The 24163-nt window shown below is 45.4% G+C and overlaps 1 protein-coding gene across 3 annotated transcripts in view; it reads left to right on the top strand.

The window, feature by feature from the left end:
* HTT (huntingtin) overlaps window positions 1–24163 on the top strand; it is a 146400-nt gene that overhangs the window by 5241 nt on the left and 116996 nt on the right. For all 3 annotated transcript variants that reach the window (XM_047847150.1, XM_047847149.1, XM_047847151.1), the window contains exons 2-5: window positions 8872–8955; window positions 18524–18644; window positions 23546–23605; window positions 23996–24075. In XM_047847150.1, coding sequence (XP_047703106.1) covers window positions 8872–8955; window positions 18524–18644; window positions 23546–23605; window positions 23996–24075 — 345 coding nt within the window. The remainder of the gene's footprint in view (window positions 1–8871; window positions 8956–18523; window positions 18645–23545; window positions 23606–23995; window positions 24076–24163) is intronic.

Genomic DNA, 24163 nt, shown 5'->3' with positions numbered 1-24163 from the left:
TGGGCGCCATGTCTCTGTTGCAACTATTCAACTCTGCCACTGTAAAATAAAAGCAGCCAGGGGTAATATGTAAATGAAGGAGTGTGGCTGTGTCCCAATAAAATTCTGTTGATGACATTGAAATTTGAATTTCATATAATTTTCACATGTCATGAAATATTGTTTGATTTTTTTTTTTTTTTTTTTTTTTAGTCAACCATTTAAAAATGTGAAAACATTTCTTAGCTCAGAGACTGGCCCAAAACATGCAGGCTGTAGTTTGCTTACCCCTAGATTAAATAGGATGGGACCACTTTTGTGAACCATTTCTTTTCTGGTTCCTTTCTATTAACTAGTTTAAAAAATTATAAAAGTTACACATACACATCGTAAAACATCTTCAGACGGCTCAGAAGATGAAAAACTAAGCCCTCCTCCTAGTCTGTCCTTAGTCTCATTCCCTAAAAATAACAATTATTAAATGTCTTTTGTCGTTTTCTCTGATTTTTTTAATGCATATTCAAGCATTTAAGTGTGTCCCTGTTTTTGTTCTCATGATTGAGATCACCCTGTATTTTTCATAGACATTGTTCCATAGTAGTGCATAAAATTCTTACTGATTGCTGTATAATATTGTGGAATTTCTTGTTTATTTATTTGGAGGTGAAATTCACATAACATAATATTAACCATTTTATTTTATTTTATTTTTTAATGTTTATTTTTTTGAGGGGACGGGGAAGGGAGGCAGTGTGAATGTGTAAGTCAGGGAGGGGCAGAGAAAGAGGGAGAAAGAAACCGTGCTGTCTGTGCACAGTCCCATGCAGGGCTTGAACTCACAAACTGTGAGATCATTCCCAGAGCTGAAACCAAGAGTTGGACACTTAACCGACTGAACCACCCAGGCACCCCAAAATTAACCATTTTAAAGTGTATAGTTCAGTGACAGTTCGTACATTGACACGAATTTCTTTTTAAAAAAAGGACTTTTGGAACTTCGAGGCAAAGGTTTCACATTGTCCTGGTTTCAAATGGCCCGCTGATGAATTCTGTCCACCTGAGAGAGTCCCGACCCCTGTTACCTGTAGCTCCCGAAAGGGAGCCAGCCGCTTGGTAAACTACCTTGGAATGGGCCCACCGTCAGGACATTTAGTCTTATTCAGATGGGAAGGAGAAATAAAACACAGTATAAGACCCTGTTTAATGTTGTGTTGAATTGAATCAGCTCGGGTGCTGGAATACGTGTTAGAGACGTGGTCTGCCATAGGTCCTTGCTGCTTAAAGTGCGGTCTCTTTAGGGCCAGCAGTTTGTATCACTTGGAGCTTATAAGGAGTGTGGAATCTTTTCTGTACCTGAAGTCTACTGAATCAGAGTCTGCATTAAAAATTTTTTTAAATGCTTTCTTTCTTTCTTTCTTTCTTCCTTTCTTTCTTTCTTTCTTTCTTTACTTCTTTACTTATTTATTTTAATGTTTTATTTATTCTTGAGAGAGAGTCACAGCATGAGTGAGGGAGGGGCAGAGCGAGAGAGGGACACAGAATCCAAAGCAGACTCCAGGCTCTGAGCTGTTCACCACAGAGCCTGACGTGGGGCCTGAACTCACCAGCCGTGAGATCATGCTCTGAGCTGAAGTCAGACACTCAACCGACTGAGCCACCCAGGCGCCCCTATTTATTGTTTATTAAAAAACCTTTTTTTTTTTTTTTTTAATGTTTATTTCTGAGAGAGAGACAGAGCACAGCAGGGGAGGGGCAGAGAGAGAGGGAGACACAGAATCCGAAGCAGGCTCCAGGCTCTGAGCTGTCAGCATAGCCCCACGCAGGGCTCATTGGATGCTTAGCCGACTGAGCCACCCAGGCGCCCCTAGAGTCTTCATTTTGACAAATTCTGTGAGCAATCTGTTCATGTTAAATCTTAAAAAGCCCCACCGTAGATGGTCAGGCTCTGTTGCTAACAATGCCGCCAGCATTTGGGAGGGAAGATTTGGGCTGCTTTGTCCAGGTGTAGTTGAGGAGTATCACTTCTCTGCCCCAGGGCCATTGGGCATTTGTGTGGCTGCAAAGTGGGTTGTCACCTTGACACGTGAGCTTCAGGGGGCATGGAGAGCTCCCAGTTACTGGGAATGGGGACCAAAGTGGAGCTTGGACTAGGTGACCTGGAAGGAGCCCTTTCAACCAAGTGCCAGTGTTGTGCCAGGCTCAGTCCTGGGCCCCGGGGTTATAGCAGTGAGCAAGACCAGTGGTGATGAATACTATGGGGAGAAACAAATATACAAAGAATAAGGGGGAGCAGGGGTGTGCAGTTTTATTTAGGGTATAAAGTGCGCTGAGAAGGTGATGCTGGGGCACAATGGAGGGAGCAAGCATTTGGATATCTGGAAGAGAGATCCAGGTGGAGGGAACAGAAAAGTAGCCGTGCGTTCTGTATTTGAGGAGTAGTAAGGAGGCTGGTGACTGAAGCAAAATGAAGGGCAGAAATAGGAGAGGCAGTTGGGGGCGGGGGAGAAGAGAGGTGGTGAGGGGCAGCCAGATGGGGCCTGGTGCACCGGAGTAAGGACTTGGAAGCTTACTCTGACCAGATGCACGCTTGTGTGGTAAAACAAGTGATCTGATTCGTGTTTCTAAAAGGTCACTTTGACAGCTCGCAGTGCTGGTCTCGGCCGCGTAATCATTGCTGGTGGGCGTAGAAAACGGTACGGCGACTCTGGAAAAACGGTTTGGCAGTCTCTTGTAAAACCGAACATACAATTACTGTTTGACCCGGCAGTTGTTCTCCTGGGCATTTATCCCAGAGAAGTGAAAAATTATGTTCACACAGGAACGTGTACACAGCGTTTGTAGTAGCTTTACTCATAATGGCAAAATCTGGAATCAGCTTAGGTGCCTTTCAACAGGTGAGTGGTGAAACTACTCAGCCGTAAAGCGGAATCAACCCCGATACCGGTCACAGCTTATGTCACTCCCAAGGAAATCATGCCCGGGAGAACAGCCAATCCTAAAAGGCCACATACTCTATAATGCTTCTTATATAACATTTTTGAAAGGACACAGTTTGAGGCATAGAGACTAGATGAGTGGTCACCAGGGTTAGGGAGCGTGTGGTGGGTGTGGCTCTAAGAGGGACCATTGTGGTGAGGGATATGTTCTGTGTCTGGACTGTGGTGGACCCATAAACTTAACACCTCTGATAAAATTGTAGAGAACAAAACACACACACACAAATGTCATTTAGCTTAACAGATTGGTTTTTTGAAACGCACCTTTTTCAGTTAGTGATTGTTGCTGTATTCAGTTAGATCACCAGTAAGAAAGACTTTGTTGTGGATTGGGGAAATCGTAGTCCTTGGTTCCCCTAATCAAATAACGCTTTTATTTTTAAATTGTGTATGACACATAATTCTAAAATGACTTCTGGTGTCCCATTCCTCCTTTTTAAAAAAAAAAAATTTTTTTTTTAACGTTTATTCATCTTTGAGAGACAGAGAGAGACAGAGCATGAGTGGGGAAGGGGCAGAGAGAGAGGGAGACACAGAATCCGAAGCAGGCTCCAGGCTCCGAGCCGTCAGCACAGAGCCTGACGTGGGGCTCGAACCCACGAACTGAGAGATCATGACCTGAGCCGAAGTCGGACTCTCAACCGACTGAGCCACCCAGGTGCCCCTCCCATTCCTTCTTAAAATCTCTCTGAAAGGGCTCTAATGTTGTAGGAGCACTCGTGTTAGAGTGAAGCGGCAGCTGCTGGGGAGTCGGGAGGCCTCAGTCCCACTTGCCGGCTGGGGTGTGTGGGCACTGCTCGGAAAGTGATTACGAAGGGCAGGATGAGGGCAAGATGAGCAATGTTTTTCAGTTCTGTGTGTAGTCTGGGCCTTTCCCTCGCCAGCCCTCAACCTGGAATCACATTTTTCTTTTTTCTTTAATGTTTTTAATGTTTATTCATTTTTAAGAGACACAGAGAGAGAGAGAGCATGAGCAGGGGAGGGGCAGAGAGGAAGGGAGACACAGAATCCGAAGCAGGTTCCAGGCTCCGAGTGTGAGCACAGATCCTGACACGGGACTTGAACCCTCGGATCACGAAATCAAGACCTGAGCTGAAGTCGGATGCTTAACCGACTGAGCCACCCAGGCGCCCCATGGAATCATATTTTTCAAGCATAGTCTTAGAATAACATGATACTAAAAATAAGAATTTAGATGAGGGCTCAAATTCCCAGTTTTAGAATTCTTTGATAGTTGTTTTAACCTGGTTGTGCTGTGCCGTAGCGTCCTTGCCTTTTCCGTGCGACTCCTTGCAAATGTGTTTATGTGCAGAACGCTTCGGTAAGTGGTAGGAAGGGCCGACCGAAGTCTGCTCGCATTATGGAAGGTGAAGTGAAGATGATTGCGTTTACCGAAGTTGGAAGAGCCAGGACTGCTTACCCTGTTCACCCAGTTCCTGCCCAGAGCAAGGCGGCTCCATTTCCACCTTAATTTCCATCCTTACTTTTCCTGTAGAACAAGTCAGTCTGACGTGCCAGTTCATCAAGCGAGTTAAATTCCGTGGGGGGGATGAAGCAGCTGTAATTTTCTTCAATTTCCAAGTTAGCTTATTGGGCAAAATAAGGTAGAAGGTGGATGTTTCAAGCAGGAGCCACAGACCATACGAGAATTGAGTTTGAAGATGTATGCCCAAAACAACGGAGTTATTCGGAGTGGCCAGAGTTCCCTGAAGGTTGAGGAGCTTGGCTGAGGAAAGGTTGGAAAGGAGCCTGAGGCCGCGCTCTAACCCCAGTTTGGAAGTTGTAAGCACCAAGTGCTAGGTGGCTCGTTCTACTTCCTCATTGCATTGGTGGCCTGACAGCTTTCAGTAGGTCGTATTGGAAGAATTGTTTTCTTCGTTTTCTCATATTTTTGGTTAATGTCTCTTTGCTGGGGTGTCTGAGGGTAAAGTCTGATCCTCACACTTTAAAATGTGGGTATTCTTCAGTGTGATGAAAGAGGAGGTACTTTTTACAGGATTTTGGTTACACTTGCAGGTGTTTAGGGTTTGACTCGGATGTAGTGAAATTGTGTGGTTCTTTAATGATAATGTGTTAGTTTCACACATGTTTAGCCATGTTAGCAATAACAATGGATTTAAGAAAAATAGAGCAAAATTAAAATATTTGGTAGCGATCAGATGGTTTTTTTATGCTTCTCACACAAAATAAGTACTTCCTAATTATTGTTCAGCAACCGTTGAAGACTTTGTCTACCTGCAGAATTTTGTGATTATTGAGTGTGGAAAAGTTTAAAATTTTATCATTGCTAGGAAGTGGTTGTGGATAAGGTAAGAAGAGAAACTTAAAACTTGTGCTTTCTTGTTAAGCTGACCAAGATAGAAAGTATACTGTCCTCTTTTGCATAGTGAGAATCATTGGAGATCTCGTTAAAAGGCCTGTGATTGATTATCTTGATTATAGCCAGAGGGACTCCACCGGCTCCAGCTTCTGGTCCACACAGGGTTTGAGTTTGAGTATGTGGCTTTTTTTTTTTTTTTAATTTATTAAAATTTTTTTTTTTAAGCTTTGCTGTTTCTGTTTCTTTTTCATCTTTTGGGTCTAGAAACTTAGGTTTAAAGTAATTATCATTTATCTTCTGAATCTAACTTCTGAATTATCGATCTTCGGAATCTGTTAAGACTGACTCCAGAACTTTTGAGTCTGTTTTAACGTGTATGTTACTTAATCTTCCACAGAAAATGTTGGTTCATCCATTCCTTTATCAGCTTTTTTACAATATGGTCCTTGCTCTTAGTCTGTCGTCCCAGGGAGATAGTTGCAGGAGGGCTTGTGATCAAGGAGTGCGGTGGAGGTGCTGGCTGGCAGGGCCTGGGGACGGAGCCCGGGCGAATAAGACAGGCTTGCCCCACAAGGAGCTCCACAAGAGCAGCTAGACTGAAATAGACCACAGAAAAATGCATTTTTATTTTGCTGGCTGAGATCCATATTCTGTCTTAGACATTTTGTTCATTTTATAAACGTTTGCTTAAGTTCTGGCAAGGTGGGGGGGGGGGGAACTGCCGTGTAGGTCTCCATGAAATAAGGTGCAGGCCTTGACAACTGTGTTGTGTACTGCTCACTGGATTCTTTTGGCTTATCGCATATTTGAGGAGGGAGACAAAGTTCTTTTTAAGACTAATATTTGTATCTGTCACTTCTGAAAAGGTAAATGTTGCGTGGACCTTGCCAATTCTCCATCAGGCGTGTGTGTAATTACTGGGAAGCTGTTGACTTTTTTTGTTATTGTTTTTTTTGACTCTTTTTTGGTACCTTGGTGTGTGAATTCAGTTCATTTAAGGCCTTGGGCAGATTTGGACTCTGGAAATCAAAAGGTAATGGGTAGGTGAGTTTGTTTGCTTCCTAAATGCTTACTTAAAATAGTCAATACTCTTTAATTTTCTTGATGGTGGTCTTAAACTGGGTAAACTCTAAGCTGTTGTAATGGCGACTTTAACCTGGGGGTTAAGGAAGAGAACATCTTAATTCTCAATGCACTCTCTCTTTTCTTCTTTAACTCGAGGTGTGATTCACGAATAGCCGAACGTGCCCTGTTTAGTGTAGAGTTTTGTGCGTAAAGCCCCGTAGCTGCTCCCACGCTGGAGGTTTAGAACAGCTTCATCACTCTTCAAGCTTCCTCTTGCCCTTTGCTGCCAACTCTTCTCCCAGCCCCTGTAAATTACTGGTCACTTTCTGTTCCTGTAGTTTTGTCTCTTCCCAAACATCCTATATATGGAATTCCCCACTTTGTGGTCTTGAATCTGGTGCATCGAGATTCACTCTCGTGTATGTTAGTGGTTTGCTCCTTTCTGCTGCCAAGCAGTAGTCCAGTGTCTGTGGCGGTTGTTCGTCCGTCCACCAGGTGAAGGTTATTTGGGTTGTTTCCATCATAGTGCTTTGAAGTGGGTGGCTCCTGAGGGTGGGAGGTGAGAACCCTCTGTTCCTCGTGGTCACTTAGGGACCCAGGCTCCTTCCATGCTGTTGTTCTGCCATCTTGTCTTTCTCCGTGTAATCAAAAACTGGGTGTTAGGCATGTTTGTTCCAATTGGAGGGAAGTAGGGGCGCCTGGGTGGCTCAGTCGGTTAAGTGTCCGACTTCAGCTCAGGTCACGATCTCACGGTCCGTGAGTTCGAGCCCCGCGTCGGGCTCTGGGCTGATGGCTCAGAGCCTGGAGCCTGCTTCTGATTCTGTGTCTCCCTCTCTCTCTGCCCCTCCCCCGTTCATGCTCTGTCTCTCTCTGTCTCAAAAATAAATAAACGTTAAAAAAAAAAAATTTAAATCCAATTGGAGGGAAGTAGAAGGGGACACCCCAGGGTCAGCCAGTGAGGCACATGCTCCACGTTATCACTCCCATTCCCATTTTGTCTGTGAGAGCTAAGTGTGCCTGCCCCTCCCTCGCTGCAGGGAGGCTAGGCAGTGCAACTTCTCACTGGGGGTGTGTGTCCAAGGAGAAAGGATGGTGTTTGGGTGGATGCCGAGCCAGCAGTCTGCAATATTAAGTCGTCGGTAAACGACTCATTTAGGAGAGAGACCAGTAGGAAACACACGTTCACCAGTCCTGTAACGATGGGCTCTGGTTGGCCAGTCATTGGGAAGCCCCCTCCTTGCTAGCCTTGAGCTAGGCTTCTCTTTCAGGCTCTGATTCTTTTCCTGTTTGGAACCCCTCTCTCTTCTTCCTTTTGGCTACTGGCTTCCTGCTTCCGAGGCTCTTCCTTGCCCCTGAAGTGCCTTTTGGAGGCTTTGCCTTCATTGGATTTGTACAATTTGTAATAGCCTGTCCCTTCAGGTGCACTTTTTGGAGTCTGAGGGTTGCATTGGGATTAAATAGTCACAAGTGTTCGTAGGTTAGATTGCCCCCCTCCCCCCACCTTGGTAATATAATTTCCTCAAAAACTAGTAGTCTTCTGGTTTAGGTGTATTTTTAGTTAGTGCCATGTACTGGTAGCCACACTCAAATTCTTCTCTGAATGTAGCTCTTAAGCCTGGTTTAATTTTTGGCTTCCTCTTTGGATCATCCCTCTGTACCTTATTTTGCAGGTACAGACCTTGAAGGCATCTGAAGCTGTAGGTTTGGGTGGGAAGCAAGTGCCTTCACTTTGGTCTTGACCAGGCTGTTTGTCTCCTTGTGTTGGCTCCAGAAGTCTTCATGGGAAGCTTCAAGAAGGGCTTTGAGGCCAGAGGCTTATTTCTAGCTGTTTGGGGAGGTAGAAGCGGTTAGTCACTGTCTATACCTTATTTAAAAAAATTTTTTTTAATGTTTACTTATTTTTGAGAGACAGAGGCAGAGCACGGGCGTGGAGGGAGCAGAGAGAGGGAGACACAGAATCTGAAACAGGTTCCAGGCTCTGAGCTGTTGGCACAGAGCCTGACGCGGGACTTGAGCTCACAGACTGTGAGATCATGATCTGAGCTGAAGTTGGACGCTTAACTGACTGAGCCCTCCAGGTGCCCCCCCCCGTACCTTATTTCATACCTAGTAGAGAGCATGAGGTCTGCAGGCAGTGAACAGTGTGATTTTGAGCAGTGGAGGCAGCTTGGTATGAAGAGTAGGTTTGGTACTGCATTTCATTGAATCGCAGGCCCACCATCAGTGTGATCACCTTGGCTGAGTCACTGTACTGCACTTCCTCTCACATGGGGAAAATAGGTGCACCAGTAACAGCTCCTGACTTTTCTGTGCCACATAGTTTAGGAAGCCTTTGGTCGAACTTGTCCGTGCCTCCCTGTGCTGACTCCACCCTGCCCACCAGCATGGGCATATGGTTTATTCCCAGTAGTCCAGAAGTGCTTATGGATTGAATGAATGATGTGTGGAAATAAATGGAATGGATACTTTAACACACGTTCACTTCTTTTCCTTTTTTTTTTTTTCTTTTAGAAAGAAAGAACTCTCAGCCACCAAGAAAGACCGTGTGAATCACTGTCTGACGATATGTGAGAACATAGTGGCACAGTCACTCAGGTAATTGCACTTTGAACTTTCTAGTAAAAATTAAAACTGTAGATTTTCATTCTTAACGGGCTAGAATACTTGTCTCTTCAGTTGTCTTAAAACATTTAAAGGCCTCTCTTCCCACATTTCTGGCTATATAGCAAGGCTATCCGGACGCTTTAATGAGTAGTGTTTTCTGTTTGTAATCTTATGTACAACAGTTGTAACCATTATGATAATTGAGCACCACGTTTATATTTAATTAGCACTCTTGTAACTGTAATCATTTAAAAATTATCTTTTGTTTGATATTTTTACATTATCGCAGCGACTGGAACAACAGGAGGCTGTCCAGTTACGTGTCTTCTGTTTGCTTGTCACTGGCACCCTGTGGCTGCTGGTCCCAGTGGTGGCTGCCCCCTCATCTGTGCTTTGGGGTCGGCGGGGTCGCGGGCAGTTGACTATAAGTCGATTTCCCTTGCTCCATCTTTTTTCTGGGGTGGACCAGTGGCATCTGCTTTTGTGGCTGTGCCACGTCTCCTCATTCTCTTTGCTTTTGGCTGTCTGTCTTTCTAAATGCTGTTCCCAGTGGCTGTGGATAGTAAATATTTCAGGCCCGTTTCTAATGGCTGAGCAGGAGACAGAGGTACCTGAGATTTCTGAATTCTCTTACCTGACTGGATGGGTGTGAAATACTTCTAGCTTTTCTTTCCCATGGAGCAAATAATTGTTATCCTCCTCCTTGGAAGCCGGACAGAGCTGTCTATAATCTGTTAGAAAAATACTCTTGATTTTAGTACTGACAGAAGCTTAGTGATTCACTTATTTCTAACGGCACTTGGATTTGTGTTTTATATTTTCAAAGTGATTTCACATACGATATTTCATTTTAGCTGAACTCATCCCATTGTTTGGGAAATGTGGATGATTTCTCTTTCTGATTTGTAGCGATGTGGGAAGCAGATGAAATAACAAATGAGAGTATGTGCTGAAAATAAAAATTCTAAGTTTGCATGCTGTTGTAGAAAACAACACTATGATACACGTAGGGAAATAAATGTTTGAATTCCTTATTCAAACTCCTTATACTCCTTATAAGCCAGGTGATTTTGGATAAATTTTACTTCTTTGAGTCTCTGTTGCTGCATTTGTGAACTGGAAGTCCTGATTTTTAGTGTTCTTGTGGGATCGGGTGACACTGTGTATGTGTGTTCGTTAGCTGCATGGGCACGAGAGTGCTGTGCGGTTGTGATGGGTTTTGTACAAAGCTATAAAGTGTCAGTGCTTTCATGTGACATGACTTCAGACCCTTGACAGACATTTGCACCCTGCTGCTGTAGCGCAGTCTTGCTCACCTGGCCTGCGGCGTCCGGGCCTCAAGGAACGTTTCACTGTGGAAGCTTGTGGATCCGGAAGACAAGCTCTCCTCCAGTTTGAGAGCTTCTTTTATATTTATTGTTTCTTTTGATCATTCTCGCTGGAATTGATGGAATGTTGGCTTAGATTTGCATGTTAGTAAAGCGCGTTGGGATATCTTAGGAGTGATTTGTGGTTCAATTTGCCATCTTAAATCAAAATAATAGCTGCTGATGGTTTTCACGTTAGTGCATTTCTTCTGTTTTTATGGAGTAATGCTGATAGTCATACTCCTTGTTCTACAGAAGAACATGTTGATAGGATAATTATGGATCCAGAGAGGTCATCTTTGGTTTCATCAGATCAAAGAACACATTTGTTTTAAGATACCTTCCATACTTTGTGGAGAGTGTAGAACCTAAGTAGGTATCCTGTATGTAGAAAATGCATACTAAATGTTTAATGAAATCTTGATAGCTGGTATTTCCTGTGATCTCTCCTTGAGTATAACTAAATTTTGGTATATTTCTGAGCTTCTGTGATATACTTGTCTCCGGTGTGGTTATTTTAGTGGTAGCTTCTGGAGTTTTTAATGGGGGAAGTCATCTAAAACTTCATGGGTATGTAACTGTTAGTCTATTTCAGCTCTCAATTTGGTGGTCTAACCTACTGGTTCCTAAATACATATGAGCATCAAGGTCTTCCAGGAAATTTGTCAAAAATAGAGTAGTGAAGATCCTTCACTGCCCTCTTTTCCAAACACACTTACATTTTCTGTTCGGATGTAGTCTAGTGATTTGTTTTTAACAAGTATCCTCTCGGAAATACCTAGGAACGCTTATCTAAGCACGCGTACCTTGACAAAGTGTTTGGGTAAAAATACGTATACAGAAATCCATTGGTTTCCCGTGTATTAGCGTAACTCAGAAAATGTCACGGTTCAAGATCCAACTCACAGTAGCACCAACATATAAAACTTCAAGGAATTGAGAAGAAATATGCAGAAAATATGTAAAGACTGCTGTTGACTTTCTTGAAAGGTATAGGTGACTACTTCTTTTCCTAAATGGAAGATTTTTTATCGTAAAGCTGAATTTTCTCTAAGTTAATCTCTAAATTTACGATAGTCTTGACTAGAGTTCTAGTAAGGGTATTTTTTTTAACTTGTTCACCTGTAAGAATAAATACATGAATGTTGTAAAGAAAAGCTGAAAACATCAGCAGTATGGTGAGAGATGGTGTACACAATATTGAGATAGTTAGACATTAAAGAAGGTATAGGATTGGAAGTTAGGAGAGTATATGTATGCATCTCTGTGTGTGAATTTATGATAAAGATAACATTTTGTATCAGCAGGGAAATGATGGATTATTGAACCAAATGACTAGAGAAAAATTATATCTGTATCTCATATTGCGGACAAACATAAATGTCAGATTACTTAAAAGTAAAAGAAAAGAAATTATTGGGATACCTGGGAGGCTCAGTCGGTTAAGTGTTCGTCTGTTGGTTTTCGCTCAGGTCATGGTCTCATGGCTTTGTGAGTTCGAGTCCTGCATCAGGCTCAGTGCTGGCAGTGCAGATTAAAAAAAAAATTTTAGGGGCTCCTGGGTGGCTCGGTCTGTTAAGCGTCCAGCTTCAGCTCAGGTCATGATCTCACAGTTCATGGGTTCGAACCCTGCATTGGGCTCTGTGCTGACAGCTCAGAGCCTAGAGTCTGTTTCAGATTCCGTGTCTCCCTCTCTCTGTCTCTGGCCCTCCCCTGCTTGTGCTGTCTCTTTCAAAAATAAACATTAAACAATAAAAAGAAAAAAAATTTAGATTTTAAAATCCAAATCTAAAAATTTTAAAATCTAAAATAAAAAAAATCATTTTTTAAAAAATGGAATTATTATTACAAAAAGAATATTTAATCTTAGGTGGAAGAAAGCTAATGATATAAGGGAAAAACTTTTTTTTTTTTTTTTTTAACGTTTATTTATTTTTGAGACAGAGCATGAACGGGGGAGGGTCAGAGAGAGGGAGACACAGAATCTGAAACAGGCTCCAGGCTCTGAGCTGTCAGCACAGAGCCCGACGCGGGGCTCAAACTCACGGACCGAGAAATCATGACCTGAGCCGAAGTCGCCCGCTTAACCGACTGAGCCACCCAGACGCCCCGGGAAAAACTTGTTTTGACTGGAATATAGTTCGATGTGTCAGAATCCACCTTAAAAAAGCTTGAAAGTAAATTCAACTTGGGGGAAATGTTGACAGCATATATAGCAAAGGTTTAATAGTTGTTAAAGAGCAATTATAAATCATTAAGAAGCAGACTATCAGCCTAATAGGAAAATAGGCAAAGAACATGACTGAGTAGTTCAGAAAATAAGAAATACAACTGGGCCAGTGAACCCGATAGCTGACTCTCTGTGTTTCCTGTGGAAAGATGCTCACATTTACCAGTCATCAGTAGAAGGAAACAGAAACAAAAATAAGAACAGCTGCCATCTGTCAAATTGACAAACATTAGGAAATACTCAGGATTTTTGTCAGAGGTATACAACCTTCCTAAAAGGCAGCATGTCGAGCTTTAGACTCCTCCGTGTGGCAGTTTCACCTGAGACTTTATCCGCAGGAAAGTGCGTGGCGACATTGGTGCAGTGCTGTTCATCGCATTAGAACATTAAAGGTCATCCGAACGACTTAATGACTAGTAGGGGAATTGAAAAACGAAGATACATTTAAAATTTTTTTTTAATGTTTGTTTATTTTTGACAGAGAGACAGAGCATGAGTGGGGGAGGGGCAGAGAGACAGGGAGACACAGAATCTGAAGCGGGCTCCAGGCTCTGAGCTGTCAGCACAGAGCCCGATGTGGAGCTCGAACCCACAGACCGTGAGACCTGAGCTGAAGTCGGACGCTCAACCGACTGAGCCACCCAGGCGCCCCGAAAACGAAGATACATTTATAGAAGGGAATGTTTGTTAACTTTGTAAAAGGTGATTGTTAGATATGTGTATTGTGACCAGAAAATTTATTAACACTGTATTAACAAATTAAGTTTAATATATCAAGGAAGATATTTGCTCTGGCTGAGTAAGGTTAGTGCCAAAGGCAGGATTTACTTCCTGTCTCAGACAATTGATAATAGACAAAATCTGTGTGACACTGGTTTTCAGGACATCAGGCAAAGAGCAACAGCAGCCCTTGACAAATGAGAAAGGAGTGTGGGAGCCGTATGGCTTCCCGATTCCTGTCTGGAGGGAGTAACGCTGGGAGGGAGGCCCAGGCAGGGCCCGTGGTTTGCTGAGTTGAGCAGACGGAGCTGCTCACTGAGGCCAGTTAGCAAGAATGGTGGAGAAGAGAGAACTGCCCAGAATGCTCTCTGGAACCCGTGGGGGGAGACGTCCCTGAGTCTTCAACGTGCTGCCTGTCGATGTGCACGTGCTCATGAGGACGTGCTGGGATGGGGCCTCCCGAAAGGACCTGAAGGGGCGCTTGCCGAAACCACCCCCTAATGTGGGAAGAGCTCCTGTTGACTCCAGCCCAAGCAGACAGGTGTCCTTCGTGGGCCATGGCTGGAGTGTGCAGAAGGGCGTGCTCCAGCGACAGGGTTAACTTAGCCCTCGACTGGCATGTTATTCTGGTCCTGCCTGGAAAAGCTTAAAACATTTCAGGAGTGCAAAGAAACAGGAAAATAAAATTCGTAGCGGTCCCTTGAAACTGATTCAGAAATTGCACAGATGGTAAAATTTGTACAAAATCACGAAAACAGGTACTCAACTATTTTATGTACTCAAGAAGCTAGAGAAAAGATGGAATGTGTTAAGTAGAGACATGAAAAAGAGCTAAATCGCACAAAGAGTGACAGCAGATTTGTTGCTAGAAAATGCATGTCAGAAGTCAGTGGGACATCACTTGCAGAGGAAGGAAAACCCCTGGAACTGCACGGCCAGTGAGTAAATCTGTCTCAAAACAAAGGTGAAGTGAAAACTTTTTCAGACACAGAAAAGCTGAAATAATTTATGTCCAGCCGGGACTTCAAGAAATATTAAAGACGGTGTTTCAGGTAGGAGGAAAGGAAAATAAGATCAGAGAGAGATCTGGGTCCACACAGAGAATTAAAGAGCAGGCAGACGGTAACTATGGGGCTTGGATAGAAGACTTTCTGCCCTCGTTTGTCGTCTCGTTAAAAGTTAGTTGATCGCTTACGGCAAAAATGATAACCGTGTACTTTGGGCCTTATGACATGTAGAAGGAAAATGTGGGGCGACACCAGAATGAAGGCTGGCAGTAGTTTGTGGTAGGCAGAGCAATGCCTCTGCCCCCCAAATTTAACAGCTCTTACTCCCTGGAATCCTGTGCGAGTGTACCTCTAGGGAAAGAGTCTTCAAAGATTTGACCAAGTTAAGGATTGTGAGATGGAGAGATTATCCTGGGTTGTCCAGGGGGACCGTAAATGTAGCCACATGTATCCTTGTGAAAAGGAGGCAGAGGGAGATCACACGCGCGCGCGCACACACATACACGCAAGGCGATGTGAAGCTGGAACAGAGACGGGCTTGAAGATGCTGGCCTTGAAGATCAGAGGGAGGTGGCCACAGGCCAAGGGATACTGGCTGCCACCAGACCTGGAAGAGGCAAGGAGTCCTTTGGAGCCTCTGGAGGGGACACAGGCACTGCCAATACCCTGATTTCGGCCCAGCGATACTGATTTCGGACTCCTGGCCTCCGTAACTCTGACAGGGATAAACGTCTATGGTGTTAAGCCACCCAGCGTCTAGCAGTTTGTTACAGCAGCCACAGGAAACAAATCCAGTACTGTTGTAAGTTTCTCTGCTGTATGTGAAGTGCTGTCATGTCATTAAGGCAGGCTGGGATCAATTAGAGATGTATACTATAAACCAGGTAACAATTAAAAGCACAACAAAGAGTTACGGCTAATAAGCCAAAAAAGATGAAACGTCATCCTAAAAATACTCGACCCCAAAGAAAGCAGAAATAGAGAAAAAGGCAAATAAAGAGCATCTGGAGTAAGTAGGAAAGAACCAGTGTGATGGTAGATTTAACTCTAGTTCCACCAAGAACGACATTAGACATAAGAGGCAGGTTTTCCAGATCCAATGAAAAACCAAGACCCTGTGTAACCTGCGCACGATAAACCGTTTCAAATATAAGGTGCAAATAGCTTAGAAGTAAAAGCATGGAAGGGCCCACTCACCATACTAACACTCTGATCAGATGAAAGCTGGGTTGCTTTTGCTTATGTTCGTGTCAGACAGTGGATTTCTAAGCAAAAGCTATTACCAGAAATAGAGTGGTCATTTTATAATGATGAAGGCATCAGTTCATCAAGGGAGCATAACAATCCTAACCGTTTATGTTCATAACACATGAAGCAAAACCTGATTGAACTGCAAGGGGAAATAGACAAATCCACAATTATAGTCAGGTTCCAGGAGCTTCTCTTAAAAACTCTTTGAGCACGTAGACATAACATCTGGATCTAGAAGACTTGAACAATACTATCCACCCTTATGGGCCTGATTGGCATTTATAGACACCCCACCTGGAACAACAGAAGACCCATTCCTCTCTAGTGCTCACAGGACGTTTGCCAATACAGTCCACATGCTGGGCCATAAAATAAGCCTGAGGGACTCAGTTATTTGAGCGTCCGACTTGGGCTCAGGTCATGATCTTGTGGTTCGCGAGTTTCAGTTTCACATTGGGCTCACTGCTGCTGTCAGTGCAGAGCCCGCTTCTGATCCTCTGGCCCCTCTCTCTCTGTCCCTCCCTCCTCACACTCTCTCAGAAATGAGTAAATATTAAAAAAAAAAGTCTTTAAAAGGATTCATACAAGTATGCTCTTTGACCTCAATAGGATTAAGTTGGAATCTGTTCCAGAAAGATGGTCTGGAAAACAGGTAACATATTTCCACCCATGGGTCAAAGAGAATGTCAAAGGGGAAATTTGAAAGTATTTTGAATTGATGAAAATAAAAACAAAAGATTTCAAAAGTTGCGGTATGCCGCTATGACATATCCAAGGGAAATTTATAGCTCAATGCCGATTTTGGAAAAAAGAGAAAGGTCTCAAATCAATGCCCTTAGCTCCCATGTCAGGAAACTTGAAAAACAAGAGCATGTGAAACCCAAATTTATCAGAAGAATGGATATAAAGATAAGAGCAGAAGTTAGTAAAATCGAAAACAGAGAAGTCTGCAGTAACTCAAACCTGAAGTGAGTTCTTTGAGAATGTCGGTGAGATTAATCAGACTGCCTGGCCAGGTAAGAAAGAGTGCAGTCACAAATGACCAGTACCTGGGGTGAGGGAGATGATTTTCGTGTGGGTTCTATAGATATTAAGAGGATTAGATGGGAGTATTGGGAAAAACTTTATGCCGGTAAACCGGACAATTTAGGTGAAACGCACAGGTTTCTTAAAAGACATTTCTAAACCTCTCTCAAGAAGGAGCCTATAGCCTCATTAGCCCTATATCTGTTTTATTAAATTATTAAAAATCAGTATTCGATTTAGTTATTGGAGAACTTTTAAGCATGGTTGGAAATGGTATATGAACTTATTTTTTTCTTTTAATTGAGACATAATTGACCTACGACACTGTAAGTTTGAAGTATAGCACGATGGTTTGATACGTTTATATATTGCAATATGATTGGTGTCAGCTAATACCTTTATCAAGTCACATAATTATTGTTCCTTTTCTGTGTTGAGAACAGTTAAGATCTGGTCTCATAGCAATTTTGAAGTTTATAATATAGTATTATGGACCGACTGTAATCACTATGTTGTGCATTAGATGTTCAGAACTTATTTATTACTTGAAAGCAGACCTTTGAAAGCAAACTTTTTCATCTGTGGGTTTTATGAAGTCTAAACACAGATACAGTATGTCTGATGGAAGTTTTGTGTCTGAATTGAGATGTGCTCTAAAGAAAAGATTGTTAAGTAGACAGTAATTTTTCCATATTGATTACATGTTGAAATATATTTTGGATATATGGGATTAAATGACGTGTTATTAAAATTAATTTTGTTTTTTCTTTTTCTTTTTGACGTGTGCCCCAGAAACTGTAAAATCACACATATGGCTCAGGCTGTGTTTCTGTAGCCAACGCTGCTTGGAGCGGCCGTGTCCGTGTCCGGAGGCCTTTCCTGCTGAGCCCTTTTTTCACAGCTGTGTTCCCTACAGATGAGGTCTGAAGTCGCGCTGGGTGGCATGTTTTGTTTCTTGCCTGTATTTGTGGGCCGTTGTTAAGACGGTCCCCTGGTTTCTCTTAGGCTCGTGGTCCTGACCGTTGGTAGGAACCACGATGAAGTGAGAAAGGGGGAGAGGACCTCCATCTCCGAGGACTCTAGGGGGAGACCGGGAAACAGTCGGATTTTGAGTCTTCAAAGATAGCGGCATTATTCAGGGGCTGTGTTTGGGCTGGTGGTACTTCACGGTGCCGGGAAATCTAGTCCAGTACACGGCCCACCAGCTTATCTCTGCCGCGGCTGTGCTTAGCCACATGGATCACGACAACGCAGACAGACGGTCTCAGTCAAGCGTTTTAAAATCATCTGCGAGCGTTACATAGACTCCCGTCTTTGCGAGACTGGGACAGAGCAGCAGAAAGCACAGCCTGCCCGTGATCGTGTGTAGTCTTAAACGGTGAAATGTGGTTATACTTTGGAACACATTGGAAGCAAGAATAAAAAGGAGTAAAAGAGTCATATTGGTATACTGATTTTCAGGGTTCCAAGAATACTGTCAGCAAGAGTAGAAGTAACCTGTTGGCAGAGAGCGGCAGATGGCTGTCTGGGAGTGAAGCAGTATCTTTCTTTCCTCTTTTTTATGGAGTTCAAAATACATACAAAACAGTGGCTTTTTGAGGTTGATTTAACTAAAACTTTAAAAAATGAAATTTGTCTTACAATCTTTTTCAAAGTAAGCTTTTAAATTTTAGAATAGTTTTAGACTTAAAAAAAGTTGTAAAGATGCATAGAGAGTTCCCCTCTACCTCACATCCGGTTACCCCAGTTCTTAGCATCTTACGTTACTGTGGTATGTTTTTCACAGTTGATGAATCAGTGTTAATGTACTTATTAACCTTCATTTTTATGTAGTGTCATTTTACTGTTCCAGCGTCCTGTAGAGGACACAAGATACCTCATTGCATTTCATTGTCATGTCTTCTAGGCTCCTCTTGGCCGTGACAGCCTCTCTCTCTCTCTTTTTTTTTTTAACTTAGAAATTCTCCAGAATTTCAGAAACTTCTGGGCATCGCTATGGAACTCTTCCTGCTGTGCAGTGATGATGCAGAGTCGGATGTCAGGATGGTGGCTGACGAGTGCCTCAACAGAGTCATAAAAGTAAGCCCCTGTGAGCCGTGCTCTCCCAGCTGCGATGTGGCCGAGAGAACAGACCGTGTTTGGAGGGGCGGAGTCGCTCTGGATGTCTGCCGTCGTTCATTCGCGGTGTGGTTGCCAGCCTGCCTGTCGCCCCTGCTGACTCAGAAGGCCGTGTGTGTGCCTAAGTCACAGATGGGCTCTACTGGCAGCCGCTCGGTGTTCTTGGGGAAAATGTCACTACAGACACCAGCTTCTGTGTGGGCTGAGCCTCGAGCAGCCACAAGGCCCTGGGAGGGCAGGGGACAGGTGAAGGCAGTCCGTCCGTGGTGCCTCTAGCTTCCCTTCCTTTGTCTGCTTTCCCTGTCCTGCGGGGACCTGGGTCAGGCAGTGCTGTGTGCCCATAAGGACGTGACTTCTGTCACAGACCGGCTGGGGCCGGTGTGGTGGCACCGGGTGGAAGGAGTTCCCAAGGAGGGACGGCAGAGCTGGAATGCCAAAGCATTTGGGCTACAGGCAGGCTGAGGAGCAGGGAGGGGACACCTGCCTTCTCCTGTCACTGCTTCCTGGGGCCGACTCTGTGCCCAGCATCACCAGAGCTTCAAGCTACTCTTCTTCTTTTTCTGTTCTCTGCTGCCTTTGAAGATAAAGGCCCTCTTCCACAATTCCTAATGTAATGGAAAACCGTCCTTGTCTTTCTCATTCTGCCCTTCTTCTAGTGTCCCCAGCCCGTCCCGGTCACTTCTCCTAGGCCACCTTTGAGTTTGTGGACGGGCCTTATGGGTTGTGTGTCCATACTCAGTGCTGCCACCATAGGCTGTGGGCACCGAGGATGGGTCTCTGACACGGTTCTGGACACTTCCTCCAAAAGCCATTTCTTGGTAATGGTTCAGGAAAAAACGTAGCTTGTTTCCTTCCCTGCAGGGGTCCTTGTTTTGTGGACCTTTCTGGTTTTCTTATTTTTTTCTTATTGCCTTCAGTTCCACTCGCGACACTTAGATGAGCCTTTGAGAAGAGCCTCCGTCTCTTGGTTTTCCGTGGAGGCTCTTTTCCCGGTGATGCTCACCTGGCCAGATGAACCAAGGACCCCGAGCTAACATAGGCTAGTTGAGTATTTCCCGTCTCGTTAGGGTCTTGATAAATCAAACTGTCCTTTGGACTCTTTCCCGGGGCTTTCTCTGCAGAGTGGTCGCATTTTACGTTGGCCGAGCAGTTATCCTTCCTTCCTCCTTCACGGGTCCAGCCTTCCTCCGGGAGAGGATCACCCCCCTCCTGCTACATTCAGGGAGACAGAGGTACTTTACCGGGCTGATAAAGCATACGTGGATTTTGGGGTGAGGGAGAACTGCTTTTGAGTCTTTCCTCTGTCCCCTACCAACTGAACAGCTATGAGAAACGTATGTGAATCTGTGAGCCTCGGTTTCCTCACCTACAGAGGGAATCAGACAAGGTTTGGTGGTGTGCAGGAGTGTGTGTGTGTGTGTCTGTGTCTGTGTGTATGTGTGTGAGGGTCAAAGGTGGTGGTGTAGGCGACATGCTCAGCACCATCCTGGCCCCTCACTGGTCCTCCAGGTGGCAAGAGGTGTAGTCTTGTAATGATGAGATTCTCACATTCTTACCCCAGGAGACTGAGGGGCATGCGAGCGCACCAGCTGCCTCTCTGCCGTCACACGGACTCCGTGGTCTTCAGGAATCCTTCCCTTCTGGGAGCGTGTTGTTTCTTGGCTGGCATGCTCTCTGGGCTCGGTAGCCACGGCGCCCAGCTCACTCTGTCAGGAGCAGCCTTAGGGAGGCCCTCCCCCATCTCTGGGCAGCCACCCGGTCCTCTCCTTCCGCCTGCACCCCCTGCTCTCGCTCGCACCCCGCCTCCCACTGCGACATATGCCCCGTGGCCAGGTACCCTTGCTCCCTGGGCCGCGTGACCCGTCGGCGACACATGTGCGTGGGGTCCCGCAGCGTATCTGCAGATGGCCTTTTTCAGTTGTGTTCACTTCTCTCCAGGCCTAAATATCCTGGCTTGCTTTTTTTTATTCCTGCAGGCAGGGCCAGGCTGGGCTTTTCCCGATATTTCAGTTCTTAAATCTGATGCTTAGAATCACAGCACCTAAAGAGGGCACCATGCCTTGGTTCATGGCAAGAGGGAGACTAAGGAGGGCAGAGGGGACAGTGTGGCCCCAGAGTGCTCTGAGTTGACCATTGGACACGTAAGCTTTGTTCCATTTTTAAGCCTGTCCTCTTCAGTGACCTGTTTCTAAGAGCCGCTGGACAGAATAGCTTGGTGAATGTGTGGTGGTTGTCGGCCGTGACGCTGGCTCGTGACCTGAGGCCTGGCCACCTCCCTACTTTTGTCCCATTTCCTCTGTGTCAGGCCTCCCAGGGCAGAGGTTCAAAGATTTCCTGTTATGTCCCTGGACGTTAAGACGAGGTCAGCCTCTCTCAACTTCTTTCTGCTTCCAGTCGGCATGGTGAGGTTTGGCCGCACTCAGATCCGTGCCTCCCCAGATGCTCTGGTCTGCAGGTTCAGCAGGCTGGGATGGGACCAGGTCTGGCTTGATTTGCTGTCATTGCGGCAGAGGAAGGACAGGCTTGGGAGCCCGCGGACGACCCCTCGGCTCGGTGTCAGGAAGGCAGGAACACAGACACCGTCACCGGGAGTCACGTCCTGGGCTTTGGTCTTCTGTTGAGTATTGCTGTGCTTCTCATGAGGACCGGGCTCAGCATGGCCTAAGCAGTGGGATGCGTGATGCTTTTCATTTATGTAGGAAAATGCCCGGCATGGCCCAACAGCATGCTCCTGCCTCGTGACTTTCAGTCTCAGGTGGAGAAGCATCTTTTTACAGAAATAGTTCAGTACATGGCACAGACTCTAAGTTCTGAGAGACGTCGGCAACTCCTCATGGCAGGCAGGAGCTCGAGGTGACTTCGTCTGGGGAGGCAGAGAAGGCTTCCTGGAGGTGGTGGTGAGCGAGGAGATGGGGGCTTCTTGACCACTGCACAGCTGCCTCTAGGAGGCCCAGGAAGCCTCTGCAGGCTCTCAGAGGAGGGTGGCTCCAGTGTGTGTCATCGGAGAACGGGGGTGTTGAGGGCCAGTTCCGAGGGTTTGTACTTCATTTGGTAGAGGGTGAGGAGCTCTCAGATTTTCGACGTGGTCGGCGGGGAGCTTTATTTTGGAAGAGTAGCCTTGTGACAGTGTGTGCCTGCCTTGGAGGGGAGAGGGACATGGGCAGTGAGGATCCACGTGGGAGGTTGAGTAGTCCAGGCCTGGGAGAGTGAGGTCTGGGCCAGGACGGTGGCCCCGGGAGCGTGAGCGAGGAGGCAGAGGCGGGCTGTCACAGGCTTGATTTGGCAGCTGAGCGGGCATGTCTGCTTCAGTGTGGAAGGTTCAGGAGCAGGGAAGGGTCAGATTGCTGTCCCCAGGGTCTGGGAACCCCGGTTCTGTGCTATTATTAGGGGTTTGAGGGTTTGTTTTCTCTTGTTACAAACTAAATTTGAGATTAGCTTATAAAACATACCGTGAAATAAAACTTGGGATATACCGTCTGGTTTTATTTGCAAGTAGCGCCTTAATATATGTTTGTCTGTTTTGGTGTGTTCATTTAAGGATTTTTAGTAGAAGCTGAAATGGAAGGATTAGGATTTAAAAATTTCTGAGATATTGGGGTGCCTGGGTGGCTCAGTTGGTTAAGTGTCCGACTTCTGCTCAGGTCGTGATCTTGCGGTTCGTGAGTTTGAGCCCCTCATCGGGCTCTGTGCTGACAGCGTAGAGCCTGGAGCCTGCTTCAGATTCTGTGTCTCCATCTCTCTTTCCCCTCCCCTGCTCACACTCTGTCTCTCTCCCTCTCTCTCTCCCTCTCTCTCTCTCTCTCTCAAAAAATAAATAATAAGCGTTTAAAAAAAGAATTAAAAGAAACATTTCTGAGATATTGTTATACTTTGGAACCTCCCCAAATGGAGCTCTGCTTTTGACTTTAAAGCTCACCGAACCAGTAGGTGAGTCACCTGAGTTTTACTCAGACCAGCTCAGGTTGTAGCCATCATATGCTGTGTATCACATGAGAGAAGCTTGGTTTGAGGCTTGGTTATGTCTCTGCTGTCTTCTTGGCGGACAGGCCATCGGCAGTACCGTTTCAGAGGAGAGGGTTCCCAGGGGCAAGAGTGGGGGCCAGGACTCTTTCCTTCCCTTCCAACCCGAGAAGCCCTCTCTGACATGGGCTTTGTGCGGGCAAGCTGGTGGTGGCTCTCAGCCATTCTCACTGGGTTGAAGTTGACCTCGTGGCCATTAGTTTTGGTTTGGCCCCTAAGTGAGCAGGGATGGGGGCGAGAAATGTGCTGTGAGGAGCACAAGGCTCCTCGCTGGCTGTGGGTTCTGAGCCATGGGGCTGGGAGCACCCATGCGTCCAGGGAGGACCTTGGGAAAGGACAAGGGCTCTGTGCCCGCCAAGACGTGTGTTCCCACGTCGAGCGAGGGGCTCTCATCTTCCAAGTGGACTCCCCGCCCTGCTGGCACCACAGACCTCATTCAGGCCATTGCTAATGTTGGTTCATCTAGCAGAATGCACTTTAATGAAGAAAAACCTTTCAGATGTTTTCTTCTCTTGCTGAAGACCTATAAAGGGTTTGATATAAGAGCATTAGAATGAATTTGAACCATCTACCGTTTAACCTCAGTATTATGTAGTATTTGATTATAGATCAAGTTGAATTCTTTTGCTTCTGTGTTTTTATTCAAGTGAATGACCTGTGTCTAGTTTATTCAGTATCTTACCAAATATATGTGCCTCTTTCTTAACGAGCAGGCTCTTGGTTGAGTTTGCTCTTCTGTTCTACTTTGCCCCCGAAGTGAAATTTTAATTGCCTTTTAGTTTTCTTCCGGGCTGCTGGTGGAATGAGCCTTCTGCGACCAGCTCTCTTGTGTTCCGTTGCAGGCGCTGATGGACTCGAATCTTCCGCGGTTACAGCTTGAACTCTATAAGGAGATCAAAAAGGTAGGCTTTTGTTTTCTCTTACTGAAGGAAGTGGTAACTGTGTCACTGCATGGAGCGGTGAAATCTTGTCTTTCATTTAATAAGTGGGAATGTGAGAAGGAAATGCTGTTTGGTAAAGCAGACTTCACTGTTTTATTTTTCTTTGCAAGGTTGCTCTTCATTATTTCATTATTTATGAGAGGAGATGGGAATTAGTTTCTGTATCTGTGTAAGTGAAGCCCCTCGGCCGCGACGTTTCTGCAGTGGTTACGCTTGTGCGTGGCCTTGTCTCTAAAACGTAGAAATAAGCAATAGACAGATGCTCTTGTGTCTGTGAGGACCCTTTGGTGCATAGTGTCCCTGACTCTGAAATGTAACATGTCACTCTCCGCCCCCCCCCCCCCTCCTCAGAATGGCGCCCCCCGGAGCCTGCGTGCTGCCCTGTGGAGGTTTGCGGAGCTGGCTCACCTGGTTCGGCCTCAGAAATGCAGGTAGGCAGTGCGCTCTGGCCTATTAGCGCTGTGCGTTGGTGGGGAGCCAGCTCCTGTGGATTCTGTACCTCTCAGCTCAAGTGTCTTC

Source organism: Prionailurus viverrinus, unplaced genomic scaffold (genome assembly GCF_022837055.1).
Source record: "Prionailurus viverrinus isolate Anna unplaced genomic scaffold, UM_Priviv_1.0 scaffold_45, whole genome shotgun sequence".
In the NCBI taxonomy this organism is placed as follows: Eukaryota; Metazoa; Chordata; class Mammalia; order Carnivora; family Felidae; genus Prionailurus; species Prionailurus viverrinus.
This window is presented reverse-complemented; position numbering and strand designations above follow the sequence as displayed.